The sequence below is a fragment of the Myotis nattereri genome, assembly GCF_964212035.1.
Source record: "Myotis nattereri genome assembly, chromosome: 6".
In the NCBI taxonomy this organism is placed as follows: Eukaryota; Metazoa; Chordata; class Mammalia; order Chiroptera; family Vespertilionidae; genus Myotis; species Myotis nattereri.
In genome coordinates, this window is record NC_138081.1 from 12,013,619 (window position 1) to 12,037,944 (window position 24,326).

General features: G+C 53.9%; 1 protein-coding gene across 1 annotated transcript in view; it reads right to left on the reverse strand.

Moving 5' to 3' along the window:
* The window catches only part of KIF6 (kinesin family member 6), a 380,047-nt gene that overhangs the window by 26,479 nt on the left and 329,242 nt on the right, over positions 1-24,326 (reverse strand). The window contains exon 16 of the mRNA XM_081094290.1: positions 14,870-14,920. Within this exon, the coding sequence (XP_080950416.1) occupies positions 14,870-14,920 (51 nt within the window). The remainder of the gene's footprint in view (positions 1-14,869; positions 14,921-24,326) is intronic.

Here is a 24,326-nt window from a genome sequence, read left to right on the forward strand (position 1 = left end):
GATCGCATGCTAACGGGCGCTCCGTGCCGCCATCCATCCTGGTGTTGATTCTGCGGAACAGCACAGCTGCCCGTGGCCGGCGGGACTCGCGGGTGATGGACGCCCTGCAGACACGCTGTGGCTGATCGCTGCCCTGGCACACTCACCGCCGCAACCTCAGGCGCTCCCTCTGAGAGGGGACCCCCCTTGCTTCCGTACCATCAGAATCATCAGGTATGCGGCTCAGAGCAAAACACAGGCCCAGGCACCCTCAACAGCAGCCACCACCGTCTCTCCCCACCTGAGTAACCCCCCTGCGTTGGCTCTGGGCCGCTCTGCCCAAGGTCATGGGCCCAGGAGTGGCCTCTCTCCAGCATCTGTTCCTCCCCCTCCCCATCTGTCCCTGTGGAGGCTGCGGACCACACAGAGGCCGGCTACTCGCTGCAGCCTCACCGAGGTTTCTCCCAAAGCTCTCACGCTCTCCCGTCTCTTTACCGTCCTTTCTGCTTGACTCTCAGACCCATCTTTTGGCTTCTAGTCAGCATTTCTCTGGTGGCAGCCGCTTAGAGCCTGGCTTGGGGACGCTCTCCGAGGCTTCTGGCCCCCAGAGGCCAGCCTGTGCTGAGGCCCCTCCCACCTGCTTTCCAGCCCACCGTGGCCTCCTCACCACCCCACCCCCCCCACACACACACGCAGAGGCGTGCTGGCATCTGAACTGAATCTGAGTCCCTCTAGATTCTACCTCTGTTACTTCAGCTTCACTGACCAGTGGTGACCACAGGGCCCAGTCCCCGTGGCTTTTCAGAGAGAGGTGAGCAGGAACCCTGGTGCCCCCCAAACCCATCACGTCAGTCACACGGGACGCAGCCAGTCGGTAGTGTTCTCAGGACCCACAGCCTCTCAGGGGACAGTTTCTGTGGTGCCTGTGGGAGTGAGCGGCCCTGCCTCCTACACGTGCCTCTGACGGTGATGGCTGGTGGGGCTGGGTGATCGTCCTGACTGGCTTACAAGAGAATGTCAGGGCTTTTAGGAATTGGGTTGAGGATCTTTGATAAAACTGTGTCCTCCCACGTTTGGAAAACATATCTGCTATTAGGCAATTTGTTCAGTCAATATGCTCATTTGGCAAAAATGTATCACATACAGTCCGAAGTTCTGAGACAGCACGTAGTGGGGTTGCACATCTTCCAAGTAAGACGGCAAGAGGCCGCAGACAAGCAAAATACCCATGTCCACACTGGAAAGGGCCGAGAGAAGTTTTTGAAGAGAATTTCCTTAAAGAGAGCGAGCGCCTGCCTTACGCCCACTTATCTTCTTCGTGGGGCGACGTGTGTGGCAGTCCTTCTCCTCCCACAACAGTGGTCTCAGGGCTCGAAGGAGACCACTCAGAAAGCTCGACCAGCGTCCTCGGGAGTGTGTGTGTGTGTGTGAGCATGTGTGTGTGTGTGTTTGTGGAGTGTGTGTGTGTGTGTGTGTACGAGTGTGTGTGTGTGTTTGTGGAGTGTGTGTGTGTGTGAGTGTGCGCGCACGCGTGCATGCACAGTGGGCTGGTGTCTGATTCCCACTCAGGAACTCTAGAGCAGGGATTTTCAACCGTGTGCAGCAAGAATTTTTAAAACATGCAACACCTGACTATTTAGTCAGGGGCACTGATCTCTTTTCCTTTAGATTGTTAAATTAAAAAATGACACCTGCCAACACAATAGCCATCTGATGTGAGTGAATTAAAATTATACCTATTTTTGTCAGACAAGCAAAAAATGTATTTTTGGTGTCTGCAGAATTGTAATAATTAGTTGTGTGTGCCAGGAGGTGAAAATGGTTGAACACTGCTGCTCCAGGGAGTAGGGTGTGGGTTGATGGTGTGCTAGGAGCAACAGCGAAGAGCTGCCGCTGTGTCCCTGTGACCCGGCCTGGGCTACAGCCGGGGAGAGTCAGGGTGGGGTCGCCTCACTGGGCCGGCACATGTTTAACCACCAGCTCTTAGAAAACAAACAAATAAACCAACAGACACACACCCTGACTTGTCGTGCCGCCAACCTTTGTGGTGGACACACTCCCATCACGGCCGATTTGAAGCTGCCAGCGTGACGCGCCTGACTTGGAGCGGCAAGAGCTGTGCACGGAAGCCCTCATGAGCCGGTGTGAGCTGCTGCAGCCATCAGACTCTCCCGCAGTTCACTGAAGACTCAGGTCCCTTTTAACAGGTCCTCCTGGAGGGGACACGGGGCCTCAGCAGGAAGGGGCCTGGCTGTGGACCACAGGCACTGGGGCTGTGCGTTGGACCCGTTCCATTTGCATCTCCAGTCCACCCTCCGCCCTCTTCCACACTCCAGCAACTAAGACTGGTCCCAGGAGGCTGGCTGGTAGAACACTGGCCTTCCTACGCCCCCCCCCCCCCCCGCCCTCCACCCGCCTTCTGGCCGGGCTCAGCCAATGGGGAACATGGGCAAGTGACTGAAGTGACTGGAGGGTAGGAGGAGAAAGAGGCTGAGGTAGCTCTTTCCCCCTCGCCCCCCCCCCCCCCCCGCCCCCAATCATCTCTGCAGGTGCCCTGAGCGGGATGCACTGCTTGAAGGTCATGGCTCTCAGACGGCTAGAGACGCCCTGCACAGCCCTTTCCCTCATCAGGTCCCGGCGCCCACTCACTGCTCTGCTCACTGCCTTGCTGCTGTTACCATCTCTGGGGTGCAGCAGTCTCCCTACACTGTGCTCTCAGCTTTGTCAATAAACCTTTATTCAACTCTCTTCACAACACCTGATTTGAGTGCTGCCATCTGCTTCCCGTTTGGACCCTCACCCATATAGGTTCAAAGTGGGTGAACATCTGTTGGAATTAGGTGGTTTCCCCAGGTGAGGAACCTTCAGGTGAGGGACCCCCAGGGACCCAGAAGGCACAGAGCCTGCTCCAGCTGCTCCAGTCAGCTGCCCGTTCCCCCCTCTTCTCTCCGCTCCTGGGACACTGAGCTCAGCAGACTGGGAGAACGTGAGTTAGGGAGACAGGAGCCGACCTTGGACCCCACCTTCCTGGCAGGTTGCCTTAGTTGGGGAAGGAAGAGAAGTCTTATCTTTGAATGAAATTTGAACTATTGAGACTATAGTTATAATGTAAAATGACTGATGTTTTTCTGTTGTTGGTTTTGTTTGTAATTACAATGAATGACCAGTGAGTCTGGGCAGCCCAACTTCCACCCATGGACAGAGGAAGGACTCGCCCGACGGTGAAGATTAAAGAGACAGGGACAGGGTGAGGAAAAGGTGGCCTTCCGAGCACGTCCCAGTGTGGCGGACGTGCCAGGCACACAGGCTTTAGCTGCCGAGTGCCTAACAGGGACGCTGTGCCCGGAGGAGAAATGAGAAGTGAATTTGTTTTCATCTTTAAGCAAAGTGATCCTCACGTAAGTGGCAGTGGGGAAAATGAAGGTTAATCAGAATCAAATTGGGATTCGTTTTTTACTACCTCTATTATCACAACAATTCTGCTGACACGGTCATTTCATTTGATCTCTGAACTCTTAGAATCGAATTTTTTGTAGAGTTCTGGAAATTATTATAAACCAGTTTAAAGACAAAAACATTTAGAGAATTATATAAATAACACGCATGCACCACCTTCATGTTTTGAATAATCTAGTTGCCACAGTTGCTTCAATTTTTGTTTTTGAACTTGAGCATTGCAGAGTTTTCAGGAGCCTCTGCAATGCCCTCCCCAGTCACTCTCCTCTGCCCCTGAAACAGCCCAACTGCTCTCAGATTCTCACTCTATACTTTAACTAGTGACCTGGTGCACGGATTTGTGTACATTGAAAGGAAATTAATTAGAAGGTGGTCGGCGGTGTGGGACTGTGCAAGACAGGCTGACATGCCCTGGAGCTAACCTCCCTTGGTCCCTCCCTGGCCTGTCGCACCTGGGGTGGTGCCGTGGCTCAGGGGCATCTGTGGAGTGAGCGGGGTCCCTCCGGCAGGTGGGGTCCCTTGGGCTGGCCTGCGGGGATTGGGCTGAAACAGGCTCTCTGATATCCCCTGAGGAGTCCTAGAGTGTGAGAGGGCCCTCTGCAAAGTTGCTGTCATACAGGGTGTGGAGTGCAAATGCAAGTGTGCAGTAAACCAGATTGGGGGCCAACAGTGCCCCAGCAACAACATAACCCATGGCCAGAGGTGGAATCACATGGTCCCATGAGGAATTGGGCTCCCTCCTCTCTGGTTTCAGGGTGTGTCACCCGAGAACCACTACTGCCAAGTCACCAAAGCTCAGCAGTCCCTGCATTGAGAATCTGCCCCCTGGTGGTCAGTGCATATCATAGCGACTGGTCAGTAGGTCGGACACTTAGCATATTAGCCTTTTATATATATAGACTAGAGGCCCAGTGCACAAAAATTTGTGCACTCGGGAGGGAGGAGGGGGTCCCTCAGTCTGGCCTGTGCCCTCTCGCAGTCTGGGACCCCTCGGGAGAACGACCTGCTGGCTTAGGCCTGCTCCCAGGTGGCAGAGGGCAGGCCCAATCCCTAGGTGCAGCCCCTGGTCGGGCTCAGAGCAGGGCCGATTGGGGAGTTGGGGCACCGCCCCCTGTCATGCACAGAGCAGGGCGGATCGGGAGGTTGCGATGCCACCCTCAGTCACGCTCAGGGTAGGGCCGATTGGGGGGTTGGGGCACTGCCCCCTGTCACACTCAAGGCAGGGTCGATGGGGAGGTTGCGGCGCCACCCTGTCACGCACAGAGCAGGGCCAATCAGGGGGTTGGGGCACTGCCCCTTGTCACGCACAGATCAGGGCCCATCAGGGTGTTGGGGAGCTCCCCCCTGTCACGCACAGAGCAGGGCCCATCAGGGGGTTGGGGAGCTCCCCCCTGTCACTCACAGAGTAGGGCCGATAGGAGAGTTGGGGCACCACCCCCTGTCACACACAGAGCAGGGCCGATCAGGGGGTTAGGGCGCCACACCCTGTCACACACAGAGCCGCAGGGCGATCAGGGGGTTGGGGAGCTCCCCCCTATCAGGCACAGAGCATGGCTGATCAGGGGGTTGGGGAGCCTTCCCCTGTCACGAACAGAACAGGGCGGATAGGGAGGTTGTGGCCCCGCCCCCTGTCACACACAGGGCTGATCAGGGGGTTTGGGCGCTGCCCCCTGTCACGCTGATCCCGGTGCCGGGAGGCCTCGAGGCTCCGCTGATCCCGGTGCTGGGAGGCATATTACCCTTTTACTATATAGAATAGAGGCCTGGTGCACAGGTGGGGGCTGGCTGGTTTGCCCTGAAGGGTGTCCTGGATCAGGGTGGAGGTCCCCACTGGGGTGCCTGGCCAGCCTGGGTGAGGGGCTGAGGGCTGTTTTCAGGCTGGCGGGTGACTGAAGCTCCCAACTGCTCCTTTTTTTCTTTTATTCTGGGCCAGCTTTAGCTCTGATTCCAGCTCTGAGGCCTCTGCTGCTGAAAGCAGGTATCTGGTTTGTTTGGGTTCTATAATTGGAACACTGTATCAACTCCAGCTCTGAGATCCCAGTTGGCTGAAAGCAGGTTTCTGGGGTTTTGTTTAGCTTCTATATTTGTAACAACGTTTCAAACTGCAAGCTTAGAGGCCGGCAGCGGCAGGCGGGGAACGTTGGTTTCCTCAGTCACTGAAGCAAGCAAGCCTCATGTTCTCTTCAAGCTGCCTGGCTGCCGGCCGCCATCTTGGCTGGCAGTTAATTTGCATATTGCCCTGATTAGCCAATGGGAAGGTTAGCGGACATATGGGTCATTACCATGTTTCTCTTTTATTAGATAGGATGCCCCTTAAACATGACATAGCTAGCTCTTGACCTGAGAGGAGGAACATAGTGTTCTCTTTGTAAATATTTGTTGGCCTGGACCCCTGTACATGTATGTTTTGTGCATCTTTCTGCATTTATGTTGTCTTTCACAACAAAATCTACAAAGCTCCCATTTCCTCTTCCCAATAAGCAGTATTGAAAATATGGGGATTTGCATAAATGGTATTATTCCGTATATAGTCTTCAGCAATTTTCTTTCTTTCAATCACCACTGTGTTTTTGAGATTCATTCCCAGTGTCCCATGTAGATCTAGTTTATCATGTTGAACTCTCTACAGTTTTCCATGGTGTGACTATATCAGAGCGATAGCTCATCTCTTCACCCTGTCCTGGGGACCTTGGGCTTGTTGCCTATTTTTGCTGTGATGAGGACAATGCTGCGATGAGCACCTGGGGCACATACGTGACACCTCTCTGGGGGCACGTTCCTGGGCATGGACACGGCAGGGGTGGGGGTTTGCATAGCTTCAGCTTTGCCAGATATTGCCAGAATCGTCCCCACATGGTTGTTCATAGACTTTGTACCGTTCACTTTTCCCTACTTCTCTTTTCCTTTTTCTTCCTGAATGGGATCTTCACTGCTCTGCTCCCTGGGTGCCACCTTCCCACAGCTCTGCCCTGACGGACTACATGTCTCTCTTGCACTGACTCCTGGGTCCTTACAACGGCTCCCTCATGGTTTCCCGACTCAAAGCTTCCTGCTGGTTGTTTGGAACACGGCACCTATGACTTGTGTCTGAGCACAGATGGCCCTGCTTTCTTGTTGGGAAGTCACTCCAAACTCAACTTCTTCGAAGAAATGGGAAGCTCATCACACACACAGCAGACTCGGTCCAGGAAACACAGCGACCTTCCCTGGGCTGAGATTTGCCAAGCACAAGCGGTGATTTTTATCACGTGTAAGGGAGAGAGCATGCAGGTGGAAAGGGGACCGCCATAATAAATGTTAGTCTACTAGACTAGATTCTACAAGACTACATTCTACTAGAGTTTTGTTTTCTATGTTTGATATAAACTGAGATTTTGTGTCCCCTCTCCCCAAAGTCATACATTAAAATTTAATCTCCAGTGTGATGGTATTTGGAGGTGGCCTTCAGGAGGTAACTTAGGTCATGAGGGCAGAACCGTCATGAATGGGACTAGCGCCATTATAAGAAGAGGCGAGAGGGCGTGTGCTGGGAGCCGGTCCATCCTTGCTGTTTCAAGGGACCTGGCATATATGGCATACTGTTCTTAATATGTTTGCTCACCTTCTTGGCACTGTGTGTTTTAACCAAGGTCACCTCTCTGAGAAAGGTTGTTTCCCCAGGTAGGGATTTTCCCCTGAAGTTAGGGAGGGAATAAAACCCCTTAACTAAGTGCCAGGCGGGTAATTAATCACTTTAACTACGAACAATCATGCTTAAGCTACATAATCTTTACTCTCTGGAATGGAGATAAGAAACACCCTAACCTTTGGAATAGAGATTGATAGGATTAAAATCAACTGGTATAAATACAGATGTAACAAGACAACAGAACACAGAACCTAGACACAGAACCTACACAGAACCTAGAGACAGAAGAACTTCGCTGGAGAGAACATGGCAAAAGATCCTGGACAGAAACTGGAAACAGAACCTAGAGACAGAACCTAGAGATTGAACATGGCAAAAGATCCTGGACAGAAACTGGCAACAGAATCTAGAGACAGAACCTAGCGAGAGAACCTGGCTGGAGAACCTAGAGACAGAACCTGGCTACAGAACCTGGATAGAACATGGCAAGAGAACCTGGCTCGAACCTGGTGACTGAACCTGGCTGAAGAACCTAGAGACAGAACCTGGCTACAGAACCTGAATAGAACATGGCAAGAGAACCTGACTAGAACCTGGTGACTGAACCTGGCTGCAGAACCTGGACAGAGCCTAGCGAGGGAACATGGCTACAGAACCTGGCTGGAGAACCTGGAGAACCTAGCAAGAGAACATAGACACAGAACCTGGCTGGAGATCCTAACCAGAACTTGGCTAGTGATCCTGGCTAGGCTGTTGATCAACTGAACGCTGTCTCTGTGTCATTCCTTCTTTGCCAACTCTGTCCACACCTTTGGGGACCCCTGGACCTGCTGGGGTTGGACCCCAGCAGGCGTGCTCACCCCTTTCCATGTGAAGACACCATGAGAAGCCAGCAGCCTGCCAGCCAGGAGAGGGCTCTCACCAGAACCCGGGGCTGGCACCCGACCTCAGGCGCCCAGACTCTGGCACCGTGAGAAGTAAGTCTCTGTTTGCCAGCCACCTGGCCTGTGGTGATTTGTTGTGGCAGCGCAGGCCGACCAGGACTTTGGTCAAATGCCTCATTCATTCCAAGTAGCAGGCGTGGTTCCGCACATATTTGGGAGATGAAAAATGGCTCGGCAACTGGTGGCAGGATCATCAGTGGCCGAGTCCTGGGCCCGGCTGCACTTGTGCACAGAAGACGGATGAATAGTGCCTGTGAGCAGATGCGGGGACAGTGGGACCCCACAGCTGTGCCCGTTGGTGCTGGTGGCCCAGCGCCGGAGTGGGCTCTGTGGCCGGACTCTGTGTGCCTGGCTGTCTGGTTCGCGTGGTTCCGGCTCTCAGAGTCCGAGACCATGACAGTTCCGCTCCATCACGTGGACACGGTGCTCGACACTCATGCCAGCCCGGTGAGCAGACCTTCTCACATGGAGAAGGAAGCGGACATTCAGGACGATTAATGGAGCAAGGCCACAGGACTAGCACATGGGAGAGGTGCGACTCCAGCAGGGGTCTCCTGAGTCCCAGGTGAGGGCTCTTTCAACTAAAGCACAGCCGCTGCCCACGCCTGGACCCAGTGCTGATGCCACGGCCCTTCCGTTCTCCAGGTTGGCTGGAGGCGAGACTGGGAGTGCCCAGAGCCCGGAGCCTGGGCGATGGGAGCTGGGCAGGGACAGGGTGGGGACCCTTCTCACTCTCAGCCTCCGCCTTGAGCCTGGAGTCTTGGTCAGAGACCTGCATCACCGGAGCTGGTCCTATGTTCACAGGAGCCAGGGATTAGAATAGGCTCAGGGGTGAGACTTTATCACCGGCCGTACTGAGCCACCCGAGTCCTTTGGGACCAACTGAGAGGCCTCTCAGCCTCAGGGGCAGCTGCTTTCTTTACATTCTGCATCTTGACGGTTCATTTCTGAGAAGATGAAAACACCGCCAACCCACCCAAGCCCTCCATGTCTCCTCACCAAGGGCGAGTGTTCCCGCATGTCCTAAGGAAGCCTGAGTTCACAAGGAGGTAAATTGCGTGCCCTGAGGGCTGGGGAGAGCTTGATTCCTTTGTTCACTCTACAAGCCATCAGCAGGTGTCAGCTAAGGCCCAGAGACTGCGCTGGGCACAGACTCTCATTTGCCCCAACCACCCCATTTCACAGATGTTGGAACCTGGGCCCAGAGCCCCTTAGCTGGTGTCTGGTACATCGTTAAGGCAAAAATTTGATCCTGAGATATCACTGATTTATTCAACAAACATTGATGGAGGACCTACTGTGTGCCAATCACTGTGCGTGGTGTTGGGGAGACGCAGAAGAGACTAACAGTTACCATACAACGTGGTAAATTCCAGAAGAAACAGCTCTGGGAAGGGAAGCCAGGATGATCTGCCTTTGGAAACGTCCTATCCATGCCTTCTTCTGAAGGGACCTAGACGTGCTAACAGCTTTGGTTGAATCAGGGCGGGTGAAACTCCCGAGGCCTGCCACTTGCACAGTGTCTATCCCCGCCCCCAGGGTCCCACAGGGCCTGCTGTGAGGACCGCGCGCTGGGCGATGCCAGGGGGTCCCCCCAGTTCTGCAGCAGCCAGCGGCTCCTCTGCCCATGGGGAACGCCTGCTTCACACTCGGCCTGGGGCTGTGCAGGGGCTCAGGGAGCCTGGTGAGTAAACGGGTGACAGTCTGGCCTTTTGCTTTCTCTTAAATTTGTTACATCAGGTGCAGAATTCCAAAGAGCAGTGCAGGCAATCTTAAACGATTTTACACGGAGTGGGAGAAAGTGGCGGCCGCAGAAGCCTCTGTTCTGAGACAGCAGGGTCGCCACTAGAGGGCACTGCAGGAATTCTGTTTGGGGGAAATGAGCTGTTTGTAGACGCTCAGCTGGAACAATGAAGTGAAATAGGGAGCCCTGGACTTCGGGGCCTCCCCACGCTCCCAAGGCCCCGCTGGGGATGGGCAGTGGCTGCCCTGTTTTCAGGGACAGGGAACAACCCCCGGTGGCACTGTGGCCACAGGGGACTGGCCTGGGGGCTGCTTTCCCCCCGGGGTCGGGTGGGGGGGAGGCTAGTGTTTGTGGGGAAACCTCCGACGACCTCCGACGCCATTTGGAACCTGCCAGTGGCCTGCTTGTGGAGCTTGCCTTGTCATTAATTCATCTTCGTCATTATTGTTGCTATCTCCTGTGACATGCCTGTAACAGAGGCGACGGAATGTTCCAGCAGGTCATGCTTTCATAGAAGTTGGGGCAGGGATAACTGTGGAGACAGGTGAGGTGTCATCCAATGAGGGCTGAGCTTCTCAGGGGCAGGATCCCTCACTTCCTTCTTCCACAGACAAAATCACGGACTGACCACCTAGCCCCCAGGGCGAGGCCAGGCGGGCAGGCGTGTGGCCAGTGTGGGACTCTCGGGGCAGCCTCAGACCTGTGTGTCCGCAGCAGCAGACTCATTGAGAGCTGGCCAGGCCCTCCTGGCTGCACTGGGAGTGTGTGTGCCCAGGGAGCAGCCCAGGGAACAGTGGGGCAGGGGCAGGGGCAGGCTGGGGCGGTGGTCAGGGCGGAAGACGGATTTGTCACTCCTCAGGAGTTGGCCAGTGATGGGAACTCGGCGACTGCCTGGGGTTCTCTCTTTCCCAAAGGCCCCTGACCCAGCCCTCCGTGCTGGCGAATGCTCAGTGGCTCAGCTGGCCGAAAGGTAAAGGCTCAGGTCCAAGGTCCTCGCTGAACCCCTCAACTCACCCTTTCAGCACCCCCCCTGCTTCAAATCCACTCCCCAAAAAGTCCTCCTCCTCCCCCTCCACACACAGAAACATACAACACACGACACACACACACACCACACATACCCACAGATACCACACCCATGCCACACACATGCCACATATACCCCCATACCACACACAGCACACATACCACACGCACCACACACATACACACCATACACACATAGCCACACATACCATGCACACACTACACATACCACACAGGCCACACACATCATGCGTACCATACACATGTCACACACCCCACACACCCACAACAGCCCCTCCCTGCCCTCTGCACTTGGGCTCTGGTCCTGCCCCTTCTCTAAGCTCAGCCCAGGCCGTGGTCTCAGTGACCTCCAGGCCACATCCTCAGGTGAGTTCCCTCCCGAAGCCCGATGGCCAGTCCCTCTCGCCTGACACATCGTACAGCCGCTCAGCAGGGCCTGTGTCTCCTACGCTTTAGTCATAGGCACTTGGTAGGACTTAGAGGGCAGCTGAGCGAGAGCCAGTCCCTGGCCAGACACTGCTCAGGACAGACACGGAGGAGCCGGTGCTCGGGGCTGGCCCCCGCCCCATCCCGCTCTGTGGGCCACTGAGAGCAGGTGCCTGGCGCAGGACCTCGGCCGCGCACCCACACTTTCCCGAGCTGAGCTGCAGAGTCCGCTCGCGCTGTTACGGGGGTCGGTCTACGAACTGTGCTTGAACAGCATTTCGAGCGTTTTGTAGAGCTGCAGTGGGAGACGTCGCTCACGAAGCCACTCTGTCCTTCACACAAGGGCCTGCGCCAGACGTCCTGGCTGTGTTTGGTTCCAGGGAGAGATTCTATTTTTGCGGGTAAATTAGTGAGCGTGCTTCCTGTTGTCAGGAAAGGAACTGGCTCTCAGGGCGCTTCTCTCTCTGCCTCGCGGCTAGATAAGGGAGAGAGGAATTTATCGCCCGTGTGTTATAATCTGCTCAGCTGTGGGGTCCAAAAGCACTTACTCCTTCCACTGCTTTTAATGGACTTATTTTATTTTATGTTCCAATGCCTCATTATGCTTTTGCAAGATGTGTGGGTCTGGAAGCCATCTGGGGAAGCACTGATTGGGCCTATTTATTGCCCGTGCTGGCTGCTAGGGGTACAGAGACTCATCCGACTTTCTGGGAGCCCACGTTTTAGCGTGGAGAATAGCTATGGAAACGGATAATTACAAAACAGGGCTGGTGCTCTCGCAGAGGTGTGTGGGGCTGGAGGACAAGGCCGCCGTGGTGACCGGGGGCAGGTCACGGTTGAACGGCTCCGGGGACTGCAGTGGGAAGAGGACACAATGGCACAATACATATGTGTCTAAATCTGAAATTTAAGATAGAGTTTTCTCTATGCATGTGGCCCCTCCCGCTGGCTAGGGCAGGCATCGGACCTCTGCCCTCTGTGGACCCGCGATGCCCGCCTGGCAAGGGTGAGGGCAGCGCAGGGTGGGGGTGGGAGCGCGGGATCTGGAGCTGCGCTGTCGTGTTTGCATCCTTAACTGGGAGACATTAAGCACGTGCGCGTAACCCCTTTGAGCTTTGACGGTAAAGCCAGGGCAACAGTCGTATCTGCTCGCGGGTGTTTTAGAAGCATCACAGGAGGAAACACAGGCAAAGAGTCCAGAGTCATGCCTGGCTCGTGGTGAAGCAGTGAGAAGGCCTGCTGCTTGTGTCATCTGCATGATGACAACACTGTGCCATCGTAGCCAGGACCTCAAAGTGGGGGGAGCACACGGAATTCAGGCGCTCGCTGAATCTAGTTCAAGTAGAATCGTTCCCAAATGCTGCTTAATTTAAGAAGAACATTGCTTCATTGTTTCCTGAAGCAGTGGGTGGGAGTGGGCCCCGCACTAAGTCCACCAGTAACTTTTGCTTGTACATGACATTCTTAGAACTGGCCATTGATGTGTCTCCCAGAGACCCCCTCGGACCCTGGCTGTCGCATCGGGGGGCTGCTGGGCCCGGCCTCGCCTGCCCTGCTCTGTCTCCCTTGGTTTCCTTGCCCACTGACTTTATAAAGGACAGGGTTCCATGGGAGGCAGGCCATGAAGGAGGGCCGTCATGGACTTTCAGCCAGGAAGCAGGTAGAAGTCATCATGAGAGCACACGCACACGCACACACACACATGCACACACACACACATGTGCAGAAGCTGGCCTCTCAACGGACACTTGTCCGTGCCAGTGGTGTGATGGCAGATCTGTAACCACGGGCTCCATTTATAACATGTGTCAGTTCCTTGGTGTAAACGCTCCCACCACGCTGACCTCAAGCTGCCTGGGCCACATCCTGATCGTGGCCTAAGGAGACACACGGGGAGCCCCACCATCAATCCATCTCCATGAGACAGACCCCGCGATGTCAATGACCTCGAGCGCAGAGATGACAGTAAAATGTGGTAAATTATTCAGGAAGGGGTGGATTTTGAGTACAGTGGGGCCTTGACTTACAAGTTTAATTCCTTCCGTGATGGAGCTCATAACTCAAATTACTCGTATGTCAAATCAAAAAGTGAACGAGTGAGACACGTGATGCTGGGCTGATGTTGTGCCGTTCACTGTGGCGTTCGCTGCACCAACTAGCGGTGGGGTATCTGAAGCTGGCTCGTAACCCGAATTTTAGCTCGCAACTCAAAGCAAAAAATTGGCCGAGAGACGGCTCATAACTCGAAAAACTCGTTAGTTAGTTGGGACACTCGTAAGTCAAGGCCCCACTGTATTTGTTACCTTTGTTTTTTTCAATGTAATTGACTTAATTGTATATAATTAACTTTTAACGCCAGCTGTGTTTAACACGAGCTGTGTTTAACACGGTTCCCAAGTTCTTGAAAGGGTAGCACGCGCTCTCCTGACACGGCCTGCGGTGCTCTCTCTGACGTCCCTGGGCCTGGCCTCCCTTCACCAGTCAGTCTCCTCCACAGGGCGCCGCTCAGCTCACGACAGCCACCCAGCCCCGCTAACCATCACCGTCAGAGGCACATACAGGAGGCAGGCCTGGCAGGCTGAGCTGCCGTCAGTCCTGGGGCCAAGCTCTGGCCGGTGTGTCCCGGGCCTCGCTGCTCTTTATTTCTGATGTAATCAGCAGTTGTTGAAGCGATCATTACTATTACTGAAACCAAACAACCAGCCTTCCTAATGACCAAGTTCCTAGGTCACAGGGGTCATCCTCGTGACCCTGGGCTGCCCGCTATTCTCCGCTAGGAGTCCCGCTGCTGGATTTCTCAGGTCCGGGCCACTCCAGGGGCAGGCCACCCTGGACAAGCTCTTGGTTTGGAATAAACACGTTGCATATTTAACTGAAGCTGCATGTGTGCTTGGTCCCAGGCTGCAGAGGAGCACGCTGGCCCTGCCCAGGCGCCTGCCCATCAGCCTCTCCCAGCACACTTCCTCGGGGCACAGGTCAGAAGGGAGCACTGTCTGCAGATGTCGCTGCTTAAAAGGCGCCAAAGGCCTTCGAGTTAGAATGTCACGGTGCTTGTTTAGTGTTCGCATTATCAATGTGCAGAAGTGCGTATGCCACGGTTGTGGGCAAAAGCAGCGTGGGGCTAAAAGCACCAAGTGCAGGCTCAGAGAACTGGGTCCGGGTTCGAGTTTCACACTGAGAAGCCCTGTGACCTTGGGAAGTCGTTGGACCGCCTTCACACGGAAAGTGCACTTACCTTTTGGACGGTGGTGAGGATGGAAGGAGACGGGCACGGAGGCTGCTTTAACCACCAGTCCTCACTGTAGGACTAGTTAGCAGTGGCTCTAGGAAGCTCAGAGGAGGACTCCGAGGGGCTGGGATGCGGGGTGAATTTAGTTTGGGGTGTGGGGTGGACAAAGCCAGGAGGATGAGGCAGCAGCTGGGAGGGTGGGGTGTCTGGTGCTGACGCTGGGAGCAAGCACACAGGTGGGGGAAACTGGTCCCTGGGAGGAGGGGCGTCTGCAGGAAGCTGCACTGACAGCAGACCTCCTTTCCCTCAGCTTCCTGAGGGTTTGGGCGGGCTATGTTCTAGCTGAGGGTGGGGCTCCAGGCAGGTGAGCTGGCGTAGCCTTCGCCTTCCTCCCGCAGCCTCCACTCCGTACTCACCTAGAGCTGCTTGCTGCAGATGCCGCTGCGTGATTGCTTCCTTCAGGTGACCTGTCGGAGACACAAAGGAAATCCGCTAGTGAGCTCCCAGGGGGTGGGAGGAAGATGGCCTCAGGAGCATGGGGCGAGCTGAAAAGAAAGGCAGAGTAAGGGAGACAAAAGCAGGCGCAGCTTCCAAGAAGAGCCCTTCTCTGCCCGAATTTTGTTGGAAGAAGAGGCTGCAAAGGTTGGGGCCCTGGCACATCACTGCCAATTCACATTTCACCTTTGGAGCCAATCATTTTGGGGGTCAACTACTTAGTCTGTCACTGATCATCTTTGCTAGGGCTCTGATCTCTTACACGGGGAGGCAGGGTTTGATGTTTTAATAACTTACAGGGCCAGTTTTAAATCCACTTAATTCTTTTAAGCTATATGAAATTGGGTCAGAAGAAAAAGATGGCAGTTTTGGTTAATCAACATCTTAAGATAAACACAACAGTTGACCATTTGGTATGAAGCACATATAATTCTAGGTTGTATTAATAAAAGTATAGTGTGTAGATCAAAGGAGGTGACAGCAGTCATCAGACCACAGTTGGTATTTGTTCTAGGAGCAACTCTTTATAAGGAACATTAGTAAGACAGAAACTATTTAGAAGATGGTAACTGGGATGGAGAGGGGTCTGAAACGATGCCAGGTGAGAACTACCTGAGGTGACCCGAGGCATTTGGATGGGGAGGAAAGTATTTGGAGGGAGAGGAGGCATGGAGATAACTGCTGTCTTAGAAAATCTAAACATTGTCAAGGGGATGAGAAAACATTTGTTTTTGTCCGACTGCTGAGGGCAAAAGTCACGCTGACTGAAGGCAGACGTGGGCTCCACATGAGGAAGAAACAGCTCATCAAGAGGACTGTCTCAACACGGACTAAGTGGTTTCAAAATGGACTAACCTGCTGGCCAAGCCTCTTCCTGCTCAGGCAGAAGCTGGGTGACCGTGCTGGGTGGTTGGCGTGAGAACGCCTGCCCTGGGCAAGGCTTGGGACAACAGGCCCGCAGGTTCCCTCCGCCTCTAAAGCTCTAGGAGTCTGTGCCCGAGGGAGGGGGAAGCCACAGCCCTGAGGCTTATGTGCGAGGGCTCAGCACACCAGTTAAAATGTCAGTCTGTCTACAGTGCCTGTCCCATTGGGAGATGTGGTCCGGCCGCTGGGGGACTCCAAGGGAGCCTGGGAACCTCATCGCTCCCTTGTCTCATGTATTTCTTTCTTGACACAAAGTGCATTCGACCCCTCAGAGGCTGCGGCTGAACTGCAGTCAATGGGGCGGTCACAGGAGGCCTTGCCGCTCACTCACAGCTCTCGGGCACGCCTAGAACGTCATGACTGGGCCAGAGGTCATTCGGTTTAGCTTCCCACCACCTTTAGGAATGCCTTCTACAGAATGAAATGGCCACTTCCCCGCCCACTCGTGTGTGTCCCGCTGTCCCACTGATGATGTTGCATAAGGAATTACTGAGGTGGCGTCCACACCTGCTTCCTTGTCCTCTCAGTTGCCTGGAAGAGCAGAGAAAGGATCCTCTCTCGTCGGCAGTGAGGGCCCTCTACCCCTCAGGGTGCTAGGATTCCTCCACTCAGACGTGTCCTTTCTGGGTTCAACCAGCTCCTTCGTGCCCTCTCGGAGGCTGCTGGGCAGCTGGGCCCAGGCGTGCACTGTGCCAGTCTGCATCTTCACAGAGAAGAAGCCAGGGGCGTAGCCATGATTGCCCCCAATTCCCGGTGGGGAAGGTGGGTGCTGAGAGGGAGCTGGGGAAGTGGACACCCGGCCCAAGGATGAGCACTGGGAGGGCCCCGAGCCAACAGGAACACGGCCTGAACCGCAGGCCAGCCCCAGCCCCAGCCCCAGATGGGACTCCCCCTGCCCCCACCCGAGGGACACCACCATCACTGTCTTCATCAGCAGAGTGAAGAAGTTGGGGGGAGGGGTGCTGCTGGGCTGAGACTCCAGCTGAATCAATGTCACTGACTTGAATTTTAAAGCACAGCACACACATCCTATATAATAAAAACCTAATATCCTAAGTGTCCAGTTGACCGGTCAGCCATTCAACCAATCAAAACGTAATATGCTAATGATATGCTAAGGCCTCTCAACCTCTTGCTATGATGTGCACTGACCACCAGGGGGCAGATGCTCTGACTGGTAGGTTAGCTTGCTGATGGGGTCTGGCTGATCGGGACTGAGTGAGATAGGCTGGACACGCCTTGAAGCCCTCCTGTGGTCCCTCCCCAGGTGGCCAACCTCCCACATCCCTCCCTGGCCCTGACTGTGCACCAGTGGGGACTATCTCACAGTCCAAGACCCCTCGGGGGATGTCAGAGAGCCGGTTTTAGCCCAATCCCACAAGGGGAGCGCCACTCAGCCAGAAGCTGGGCTCATGGCTGGTGAGTGCAGCGGTGGTGGCAGGAGTCTCTCCTGCCTCCATGGCAGTGCTAAGGATGTCTGACTGCCATCAGTTGGACATCCCCCTAGGGCTCCCGGACTGCGAGAGGGCACAGGTCAGGCTGAGGGATGCCCCCCGCCCCATGAGTGCATGAATTTTGTGCACTAGGTCTCTAGTTCTTCAAATAAAAGGCCACAGTCCTGGGACAATGGAGCACACACTTAGACTCATCTGTTTGCTTAGCGCAGGCTAGCAGGGCTTTCTCCTGCCCACAGTGGGGAGAGCCAGTGTCCCCGGGCCGGGCCTGTTTCCAGGGACCTGGCCCAGGGGCCTGGCAGCGGGAGCCGCCCAGGAGCCTGGGTACCACCTCTCAGTGACACTGCGGGTGACCTGCTCCTGTGGCGCCTCCTTGACCCCTGCCTTCCCCACCACCGGCCTCCCTGACCTGGGTCTCCCTGACGACATGCCCCGCCTCATGCACTGCCCCAGTGGGTGCTCAGCCTGGCCTGTCATGACCTCCAGCTCCAGCTGGAATGACGGCTCCCTCGGCCGGACCCTGGGAAGCGCCTCTGGAAGGACCGGGTCAAGGATCTCACAGCCCCAGCCTGGGAAGAGCTGCTCATGTGAATAAAGACAGGATTTGGCCACCAGGATTGAAAGGTGTATAAATGCCACAGGCATCCTACCTGCTCACAGAGCAGTGAGCCATTCCTAGGGGACAAAAGGCCGTCTTCCTGACGCTCCATATTGCTAACGACATGTTTACAATGTGTTTACTGATGCTCTGTTTCGGCGAATTGGCTAACATCTCTCACCACGGGGCAATTTTTGTTTTTGAGATCTTCCCAAACAAGCTTCTAAAAATAGCCGGATGGCTGATACCTAACTGCATTTGCCAACAGAACCAGCCCTCATGTGGAGATAAGTCTGCAGTCTGCGGCATCTTACAGCTCCCCTGGTTTTGGCAGAGGGAGGAGCTGAAGGGGTGGGGGCCGCGGAATTCGCTCCGCATGCAGCTTGCTATCATGAGCATGGTGATACATTTGCCGGTCTTGGCCTGGGTTCCTGGACCTGTCCCCATCCCGAGGTATGGTAAAGAGATGAGGCGGAAACAGAACTCCCGGCCCGAGGCAGGAGGTGGTCCAGGAGGGAGGCCAGGGAGGCGAGCAGGGCTGGCTTGGAGAAGAGTGGTAATTGGTCATTTTGTCTCCAGTAATTGACAGCAGTCCCTGCCAGAAATTCTCTCCCTTTCCGATTCACTAATTGTCAGAGTAGGGATGGCAGCAGCAGGTAATGGGGTCAGGTATCAGAGAATGCTGGTCTCTTATCCCTTGATCCTCCCAGGAATCTTGAGATATAGGAAGTCAGGAATGATCACATATGATGGGGTGGGGGGGGGTCCCCCAGAGGAGATGCACGACCTTAGGAGTAGCCACACGCAGGGTGTGCGTTCTGCGCGGCATTCGGCTTCTCTGTACCAGCTCGTGCGTGTGAAAAGTATTATCACCGTGCGGAAAAGCATTGCCACTTATTTTTCACATTGATGTTCAGTCTTCTGGGTCAAACAGTTTTCCTTAAGCTTCACACTGTGTTTTGCATGCCTGTTAGTTTGGAATCAGTCACCGAGCCAAGCCGCTCAGCTGGTCCGGAGCGGGGCTGCTCGCTCACAGCCCCTGGTGGGGCTGTTGCAGGCTGTGGGAGCCCGTCTCTGCTGGACGCTCATCTGCTATAGGGTAAGCTCTCTGCTCCGAGGGCTGTAGAATGTAAATGCTTCTGTACATGTAATGTAAATGCAACCGGTAGTAAATGCTCTCCTAGCTCAGGAAAGTTAGCATGCGGCAGGGGACGGCAAACAGGTGGCTGAGGGCTCTTCCTCCACAGCTGGACCCACGCTGACCCTGTTCCCTCATTGTGGACGGTTCCCTGTCATGCTGAGCCTGAGTTTGGCTGTTTTTTTGTTTTTTTTTGTTATATTTTTGTTGATTTCAGAGGGGGAGGGAGATGGAGAGAGAGATAGAAACATCAATGATGAGAGAGAGTCACTGATTGGCTGCCTCCTACATGCCCCCGACTGGGGACCAAGACCACAACCTGGGCATGTGCCTGGACCAGAATCGAACCGTGACCTCTTGGTTCATAGGTTGACACTCAACCACTGAGCCACATTGGTCAGACTGAGTTTGGCTTTTTGATACAGCACTTTGGGCATCTATAATCAGCCACTTAGGTTGGATTTGAGGAGAAGCCAACCTCTTTGCCATTGTGATTATAGTAGAATGTTATTACAAATTTGTTGATAGACAAAATTCAGTTCAAATCCCAATTCTGCCAACTTCCTGGTTGGGCAGGTTACTTAACACCTCTAGGCCGAAATGTTATCATTTGAAAAAATGAGAATAATGCTATAACTGTGATACTATCTGCCTCACCGTCTCTCAGGAATCTTGGAGCATCAAGGGAGAGTGAACCTGCACAGCCGATGCACCTCATGAGTTTGAGGTATTAAGGCACTTTCCGACATTGAAAAGATATTACGTACATAAGATGACAGGTCCTGGTGGCTAAATGTCAAATCAACAGCAGAGATAAGCTTAGAGGAGGGAGAGCCGGGTAAGTGGAATCAGGAAAGGCATCATTACTGACGGTGAGACTTGAGTAGATCCCCAAAGAGCAGATCTGTTAAGGTGGGCCTGGGAAAGGCATTCTGGCCACAGAAGGCTAGACTGTTGGGCAATACGAGGCCAGGTGTACACTGGCTGGGGCAGGGCTTGGAAGGGGCCCTTGAATGGAAATGTAGGGCTGGGGGAGACAGAATCTATTTTTTTTAAATATATATTTTATTGATTTTTTACAGAGAGGAAGGGAGAGAGATAGAGAGTTAGAAACATCGATGAGAGAGGAACATCGATCAGCTGCCTCCTGCACATCTCCTACTGGGGATGTGCCCGCAACCCAGGTACATGCCCTTGACCAGAATCGAACCTGGGACCTTTCAGTCCGCAAGCCGATGCTCTATCCACTGAGCCAAACCGGTTTTGGCTATTTTTTTAAAAATGTATTTTTATTTATTTCAGAGAGGAAGGGAGAGGGAGAGAGAGAGATAGAAACATCAATGATGAGAGAGAATCATTGATTGGCTGCCTCCTGCATACCCTCTATTGGGGCCTGAACCTGCAGCCTGGGTATGTGCCCTTGACTGGAATTGAACCTGGGACCCTTTAGTCTGCAGGCTGACGCTCTGTCCGCTGAGCCAAACCAGCTAGGGCTAGACTGAATCTATTCATACTGGAGTCCAGAGTCCTAGGTCATCACTAAAAGCTCTGGTCAAATGGGTTCTTCTGTTCACCTTTACGGCTCACATCCCAGTAAAATCCACGTAGAATAAACATCGGTAGCGGACTGGGGTGAGGGGAGGTACACAGACTACGTCTCCTGCCTGAGGGGCCCCGTTGAAAGGGAAGGTCTGGTTGGGGCCCTGAATTAGGTGTTGATGCAGCCGAGAGGGGGAAGCCAGTTTCTTTGTGCTAACAGAGAAGGCGGTGATCACTGAAGGCTAGGCTTTCTCAAGGCTGCTTGAACGGCTACCTGTGAAAGCGACGGGCTTAGCCTAAACTGAATGCGTCACCTTGAGATGAATTGCCAACAAACGGGTGTGTAAATCCTTCCACGCCTCTTCTCCTTGTTAATCTACTTTTCATCGGGCTTATTTAAACTTGCTTGAATCATTTGAATATCTATGGAGACAGGAACCACCTCTCTCCGCAGTAGCTGCGGTGGGTAAAATAAAAAAAGGAGAGACTATCGAGAAAACATGGCTGGGTTGGATGACGGGACATATTTCTGAAGCCCGGACATGAGACGGAGATGCAAGATGGCGAGTGGAGCCAGGCCTCAGCTCGCAGGGCTCGGGGTCCGGGGGCGGGAGGGTGACTAAAAGGGCACACGCGAGACGGGGGCTGAGACCTGGCCCAGAGTTTGAAGCTGCAGGTTGGGGTGAGACCCCCATCACCCAACCTGTGAGTGAAAGGGGACTGAGAAGAAAACAGTGCTGCCAGACGCCGCTTGGGGCTCTGGTTCACATCCCACGGCGCCCAGGACGGGAGAGAGGGGCAAAGCCAGCCCCCTCCAGCTGGGAAGCACAGCTGCCCGTGACTCCATGGCCAGGTCGGCCACAGCCCAGCACTGCCTGGAGTGTCCCTGCAATGACCACTGTCCACCGCCACTTCCGGACGGGGGGCCTGGAGGGTCTGTCAGGCGGAGGGGGTGGCGAGCACAAAAGGAGACACAGAGAACGAAAGAAAATGTGTTTCATTAAAAATGGGCCTGCTCACCCAAATGCCAAACTATATGAAGAAATCTAATGCTAGAAAAGATAGCAAAATCAATAGCTGGAACACGAATTCGTTACAGATGAAAGTAATTTCCTGGACAGGCAGATCAAGACATTTATTGATGCAGAAGCTCAGAGGATGAATTAGTCCTGCTCTCCAGTCTACGGCACGGTCCCCAGCAGTCTGCACGTCTGTGTGTGCGCATTTCTATCCCCGCCTCGGCCCATCCCTCTCCCGCCCCCCTTCCCTCCAATGGGCAGGCAGCCTAACTCCTGGACACACACACTTTTATTGTTTGCATTCTGACCGTCTGTGTTACAGTTTTTTTTATTGAGCTACAGTTTTCATTCTGTTTCTTACTTATCAGGCCTGCTTTTGACATCTACTCATTTTGCTTTGTGTGCATCTAATTCTCAGTTTAACTGTGGCATACACCCCACAGTGTGCACCCCGACATTTGATGCCCCTTTCCTGAGGTTGGAAGAGCCGAATTGCCTCCCACTCCCAAACACAGGCTGCGCTGTGAGCACCATCCTGGAGGCGCAGTCTGACACGGCCGGAGGGGGCTGCTCTGCTGGGTGCAGCGGGCCTGGTACTTGATGTGAGGGCTGCTCGCCATGACAACGGGCCAGTCTGTACTTCCCAGAAAGATGTGGAGGTAAGCGTGCTGAGAGTACTCAGAGACGAATAACAGCATGCGCTTTCTTTAAAAGAAACCATGCAACCAATCGGTGTCAAGAAAATAGTAAGTGGGAAGAAAGGAATTTTGAAATAAAAATTAGAGTGATGGAAACAAAACAAAAAATCAATAGAAGGAACGAGGGAATAAACCACAGACTTGACATATTTTAAAGGCAAATCAGTGAATTGGAAGATAGTGTAGAAACACTCGTCCAAACACAGAAGAGAGAAACATGGGAAAGAGCCGCCAAAGCCGCGGCGAAGCTTCCGAGAGGGATCCTGTCCGTCTAACACGAGTTCCGGAAGAAGAAAGAGATGGGCCGGGGAAGAAGGAAATGTGAAGAGACAGCAGCTGGGATTTTCCAAATGAAGAAAGCCATCAGCCCCTGGATTGAGCGTGACTCCGAGTACTGAGCAGGATGGATGTCAATAAACCCGCCCCTGGGCGCATCACCGCAACCACAGGGCTTCAGGGAGGAGGGCTGCACCACCCGCCTCCAAGGGACCTGCCTGGGCGACAACAGGTCCCCAAGGAGAAAGGCCCAGTGATGAGGCGTCGAGCACAGACCGGGGATGGTCTCAGTGCTGAGCAAACACTTCAATAGGTGCCAGGAGACAATGGAGGGAAGTGCCGTCAACTTGAATTTGATAGTTTGTCAAACTGCCATTCACAGGTGAGGGCGCCATAAAGCCATGTTCTGTGATGAGGGGACCAAGCACATCCCACCCACAGAAGCCCCCTGCCCTAAGGAGACCTCAGCCGAGAGGCAGCCACGCACGAGGTCAGGTGCCTGGGCTCCGAGACAGGCCCCTGGCGGGCACTTGCTCCGGGTGTGTTTGCAAGTGAAAAGTAGGGGTGATAACAGTGGCTGCTGTGAGGACTGCATCAGGTCACATGGGCACAGTGCCTGGAAGAGTGCCTGGCACCAAGGGTAAAAATTATCATTGTGATCGATAGGAAGAAAAATAAGCAGAGATGGGTGGGATAAGAGAGACAATGATGAGCATAAAGACAAATAAAATATTTAACTATTGACCATAAAAGCTCGTGTGTGTGTGTGTGTGTGTGTGTGTGTGTGGTTGTGCGCACGCATGTATAAGTGTTCATGTGTACATGTGCATGCATGTGTGCACTTATGCATGTTCTTATGAGCAGGGAGGTGATAGGAGTGGACAGCCACAGAGCTGTTACGATGGGTTACCTGATGGTGGGAGATGAATTGGTTAGAAGAGGCAGTGCCAAGTCAGATGAGAAAAAAATCGTGCTTTAATAAGTGTGTCTGACTTACAGTTTATGTAAAAGTATATTTTCATATATTGATAAAAATAAATAAAAAATTAAAAAGCCATTGCAATACCCTTCCTTGAGAGGGATGTGAGGTGTTAGAGAGCGTGTGAAAATTCTGCTGGGCACCTGCCACACGTGTGACGCATCCGCCCCGGGTGCTGACTGCAATGTTCACGACCCGTCTCAGCGACAGGGTTGGGCAGTGACTCGTCCCAGCTTATTTGTGGGAGCCCTGCCATTGCCCGGGAGCCTGTGGATTAAGGGGTGGCGGTGAGGATGGCGGGTCCGAGGGAGCCCGCACAGCAGCTGTGAGCCCCTGGCCTGGGCGGGGAGTGTCTGAGAAGCCTTCGCCCTCCTTTGGGGCGAGGAAGACAGGTGCCTCCTGGGGTCCCCAAGGAGAAAGGCCCAGTGATGAGGCGTTGAGCACAGACCGGGATGGCCTCAGTGCTGAGCAAACACTTTAACGCGTTATCATCCCAAAATGACACTTCAATTGTCCAGAATCCAAGGTTCTTCTTCCATTTAGGATGCCAAGCACCATATTTGGTAACGTTACTAAGTCACAGAGAGAGGAAAAAGCAGTTCATTCTTAAAGATAATAATTTGAAGAAAAACATTGTAACTTGACATGATTCCTCCCACACCCCCTCAGGTTTCTCAAGAGCGCCCGTCACCCTCTCCCCGTCTTGCGGAGGAGGTGCGCCTCGTACGTAATGGATGAGCGTTTCAACTCAGG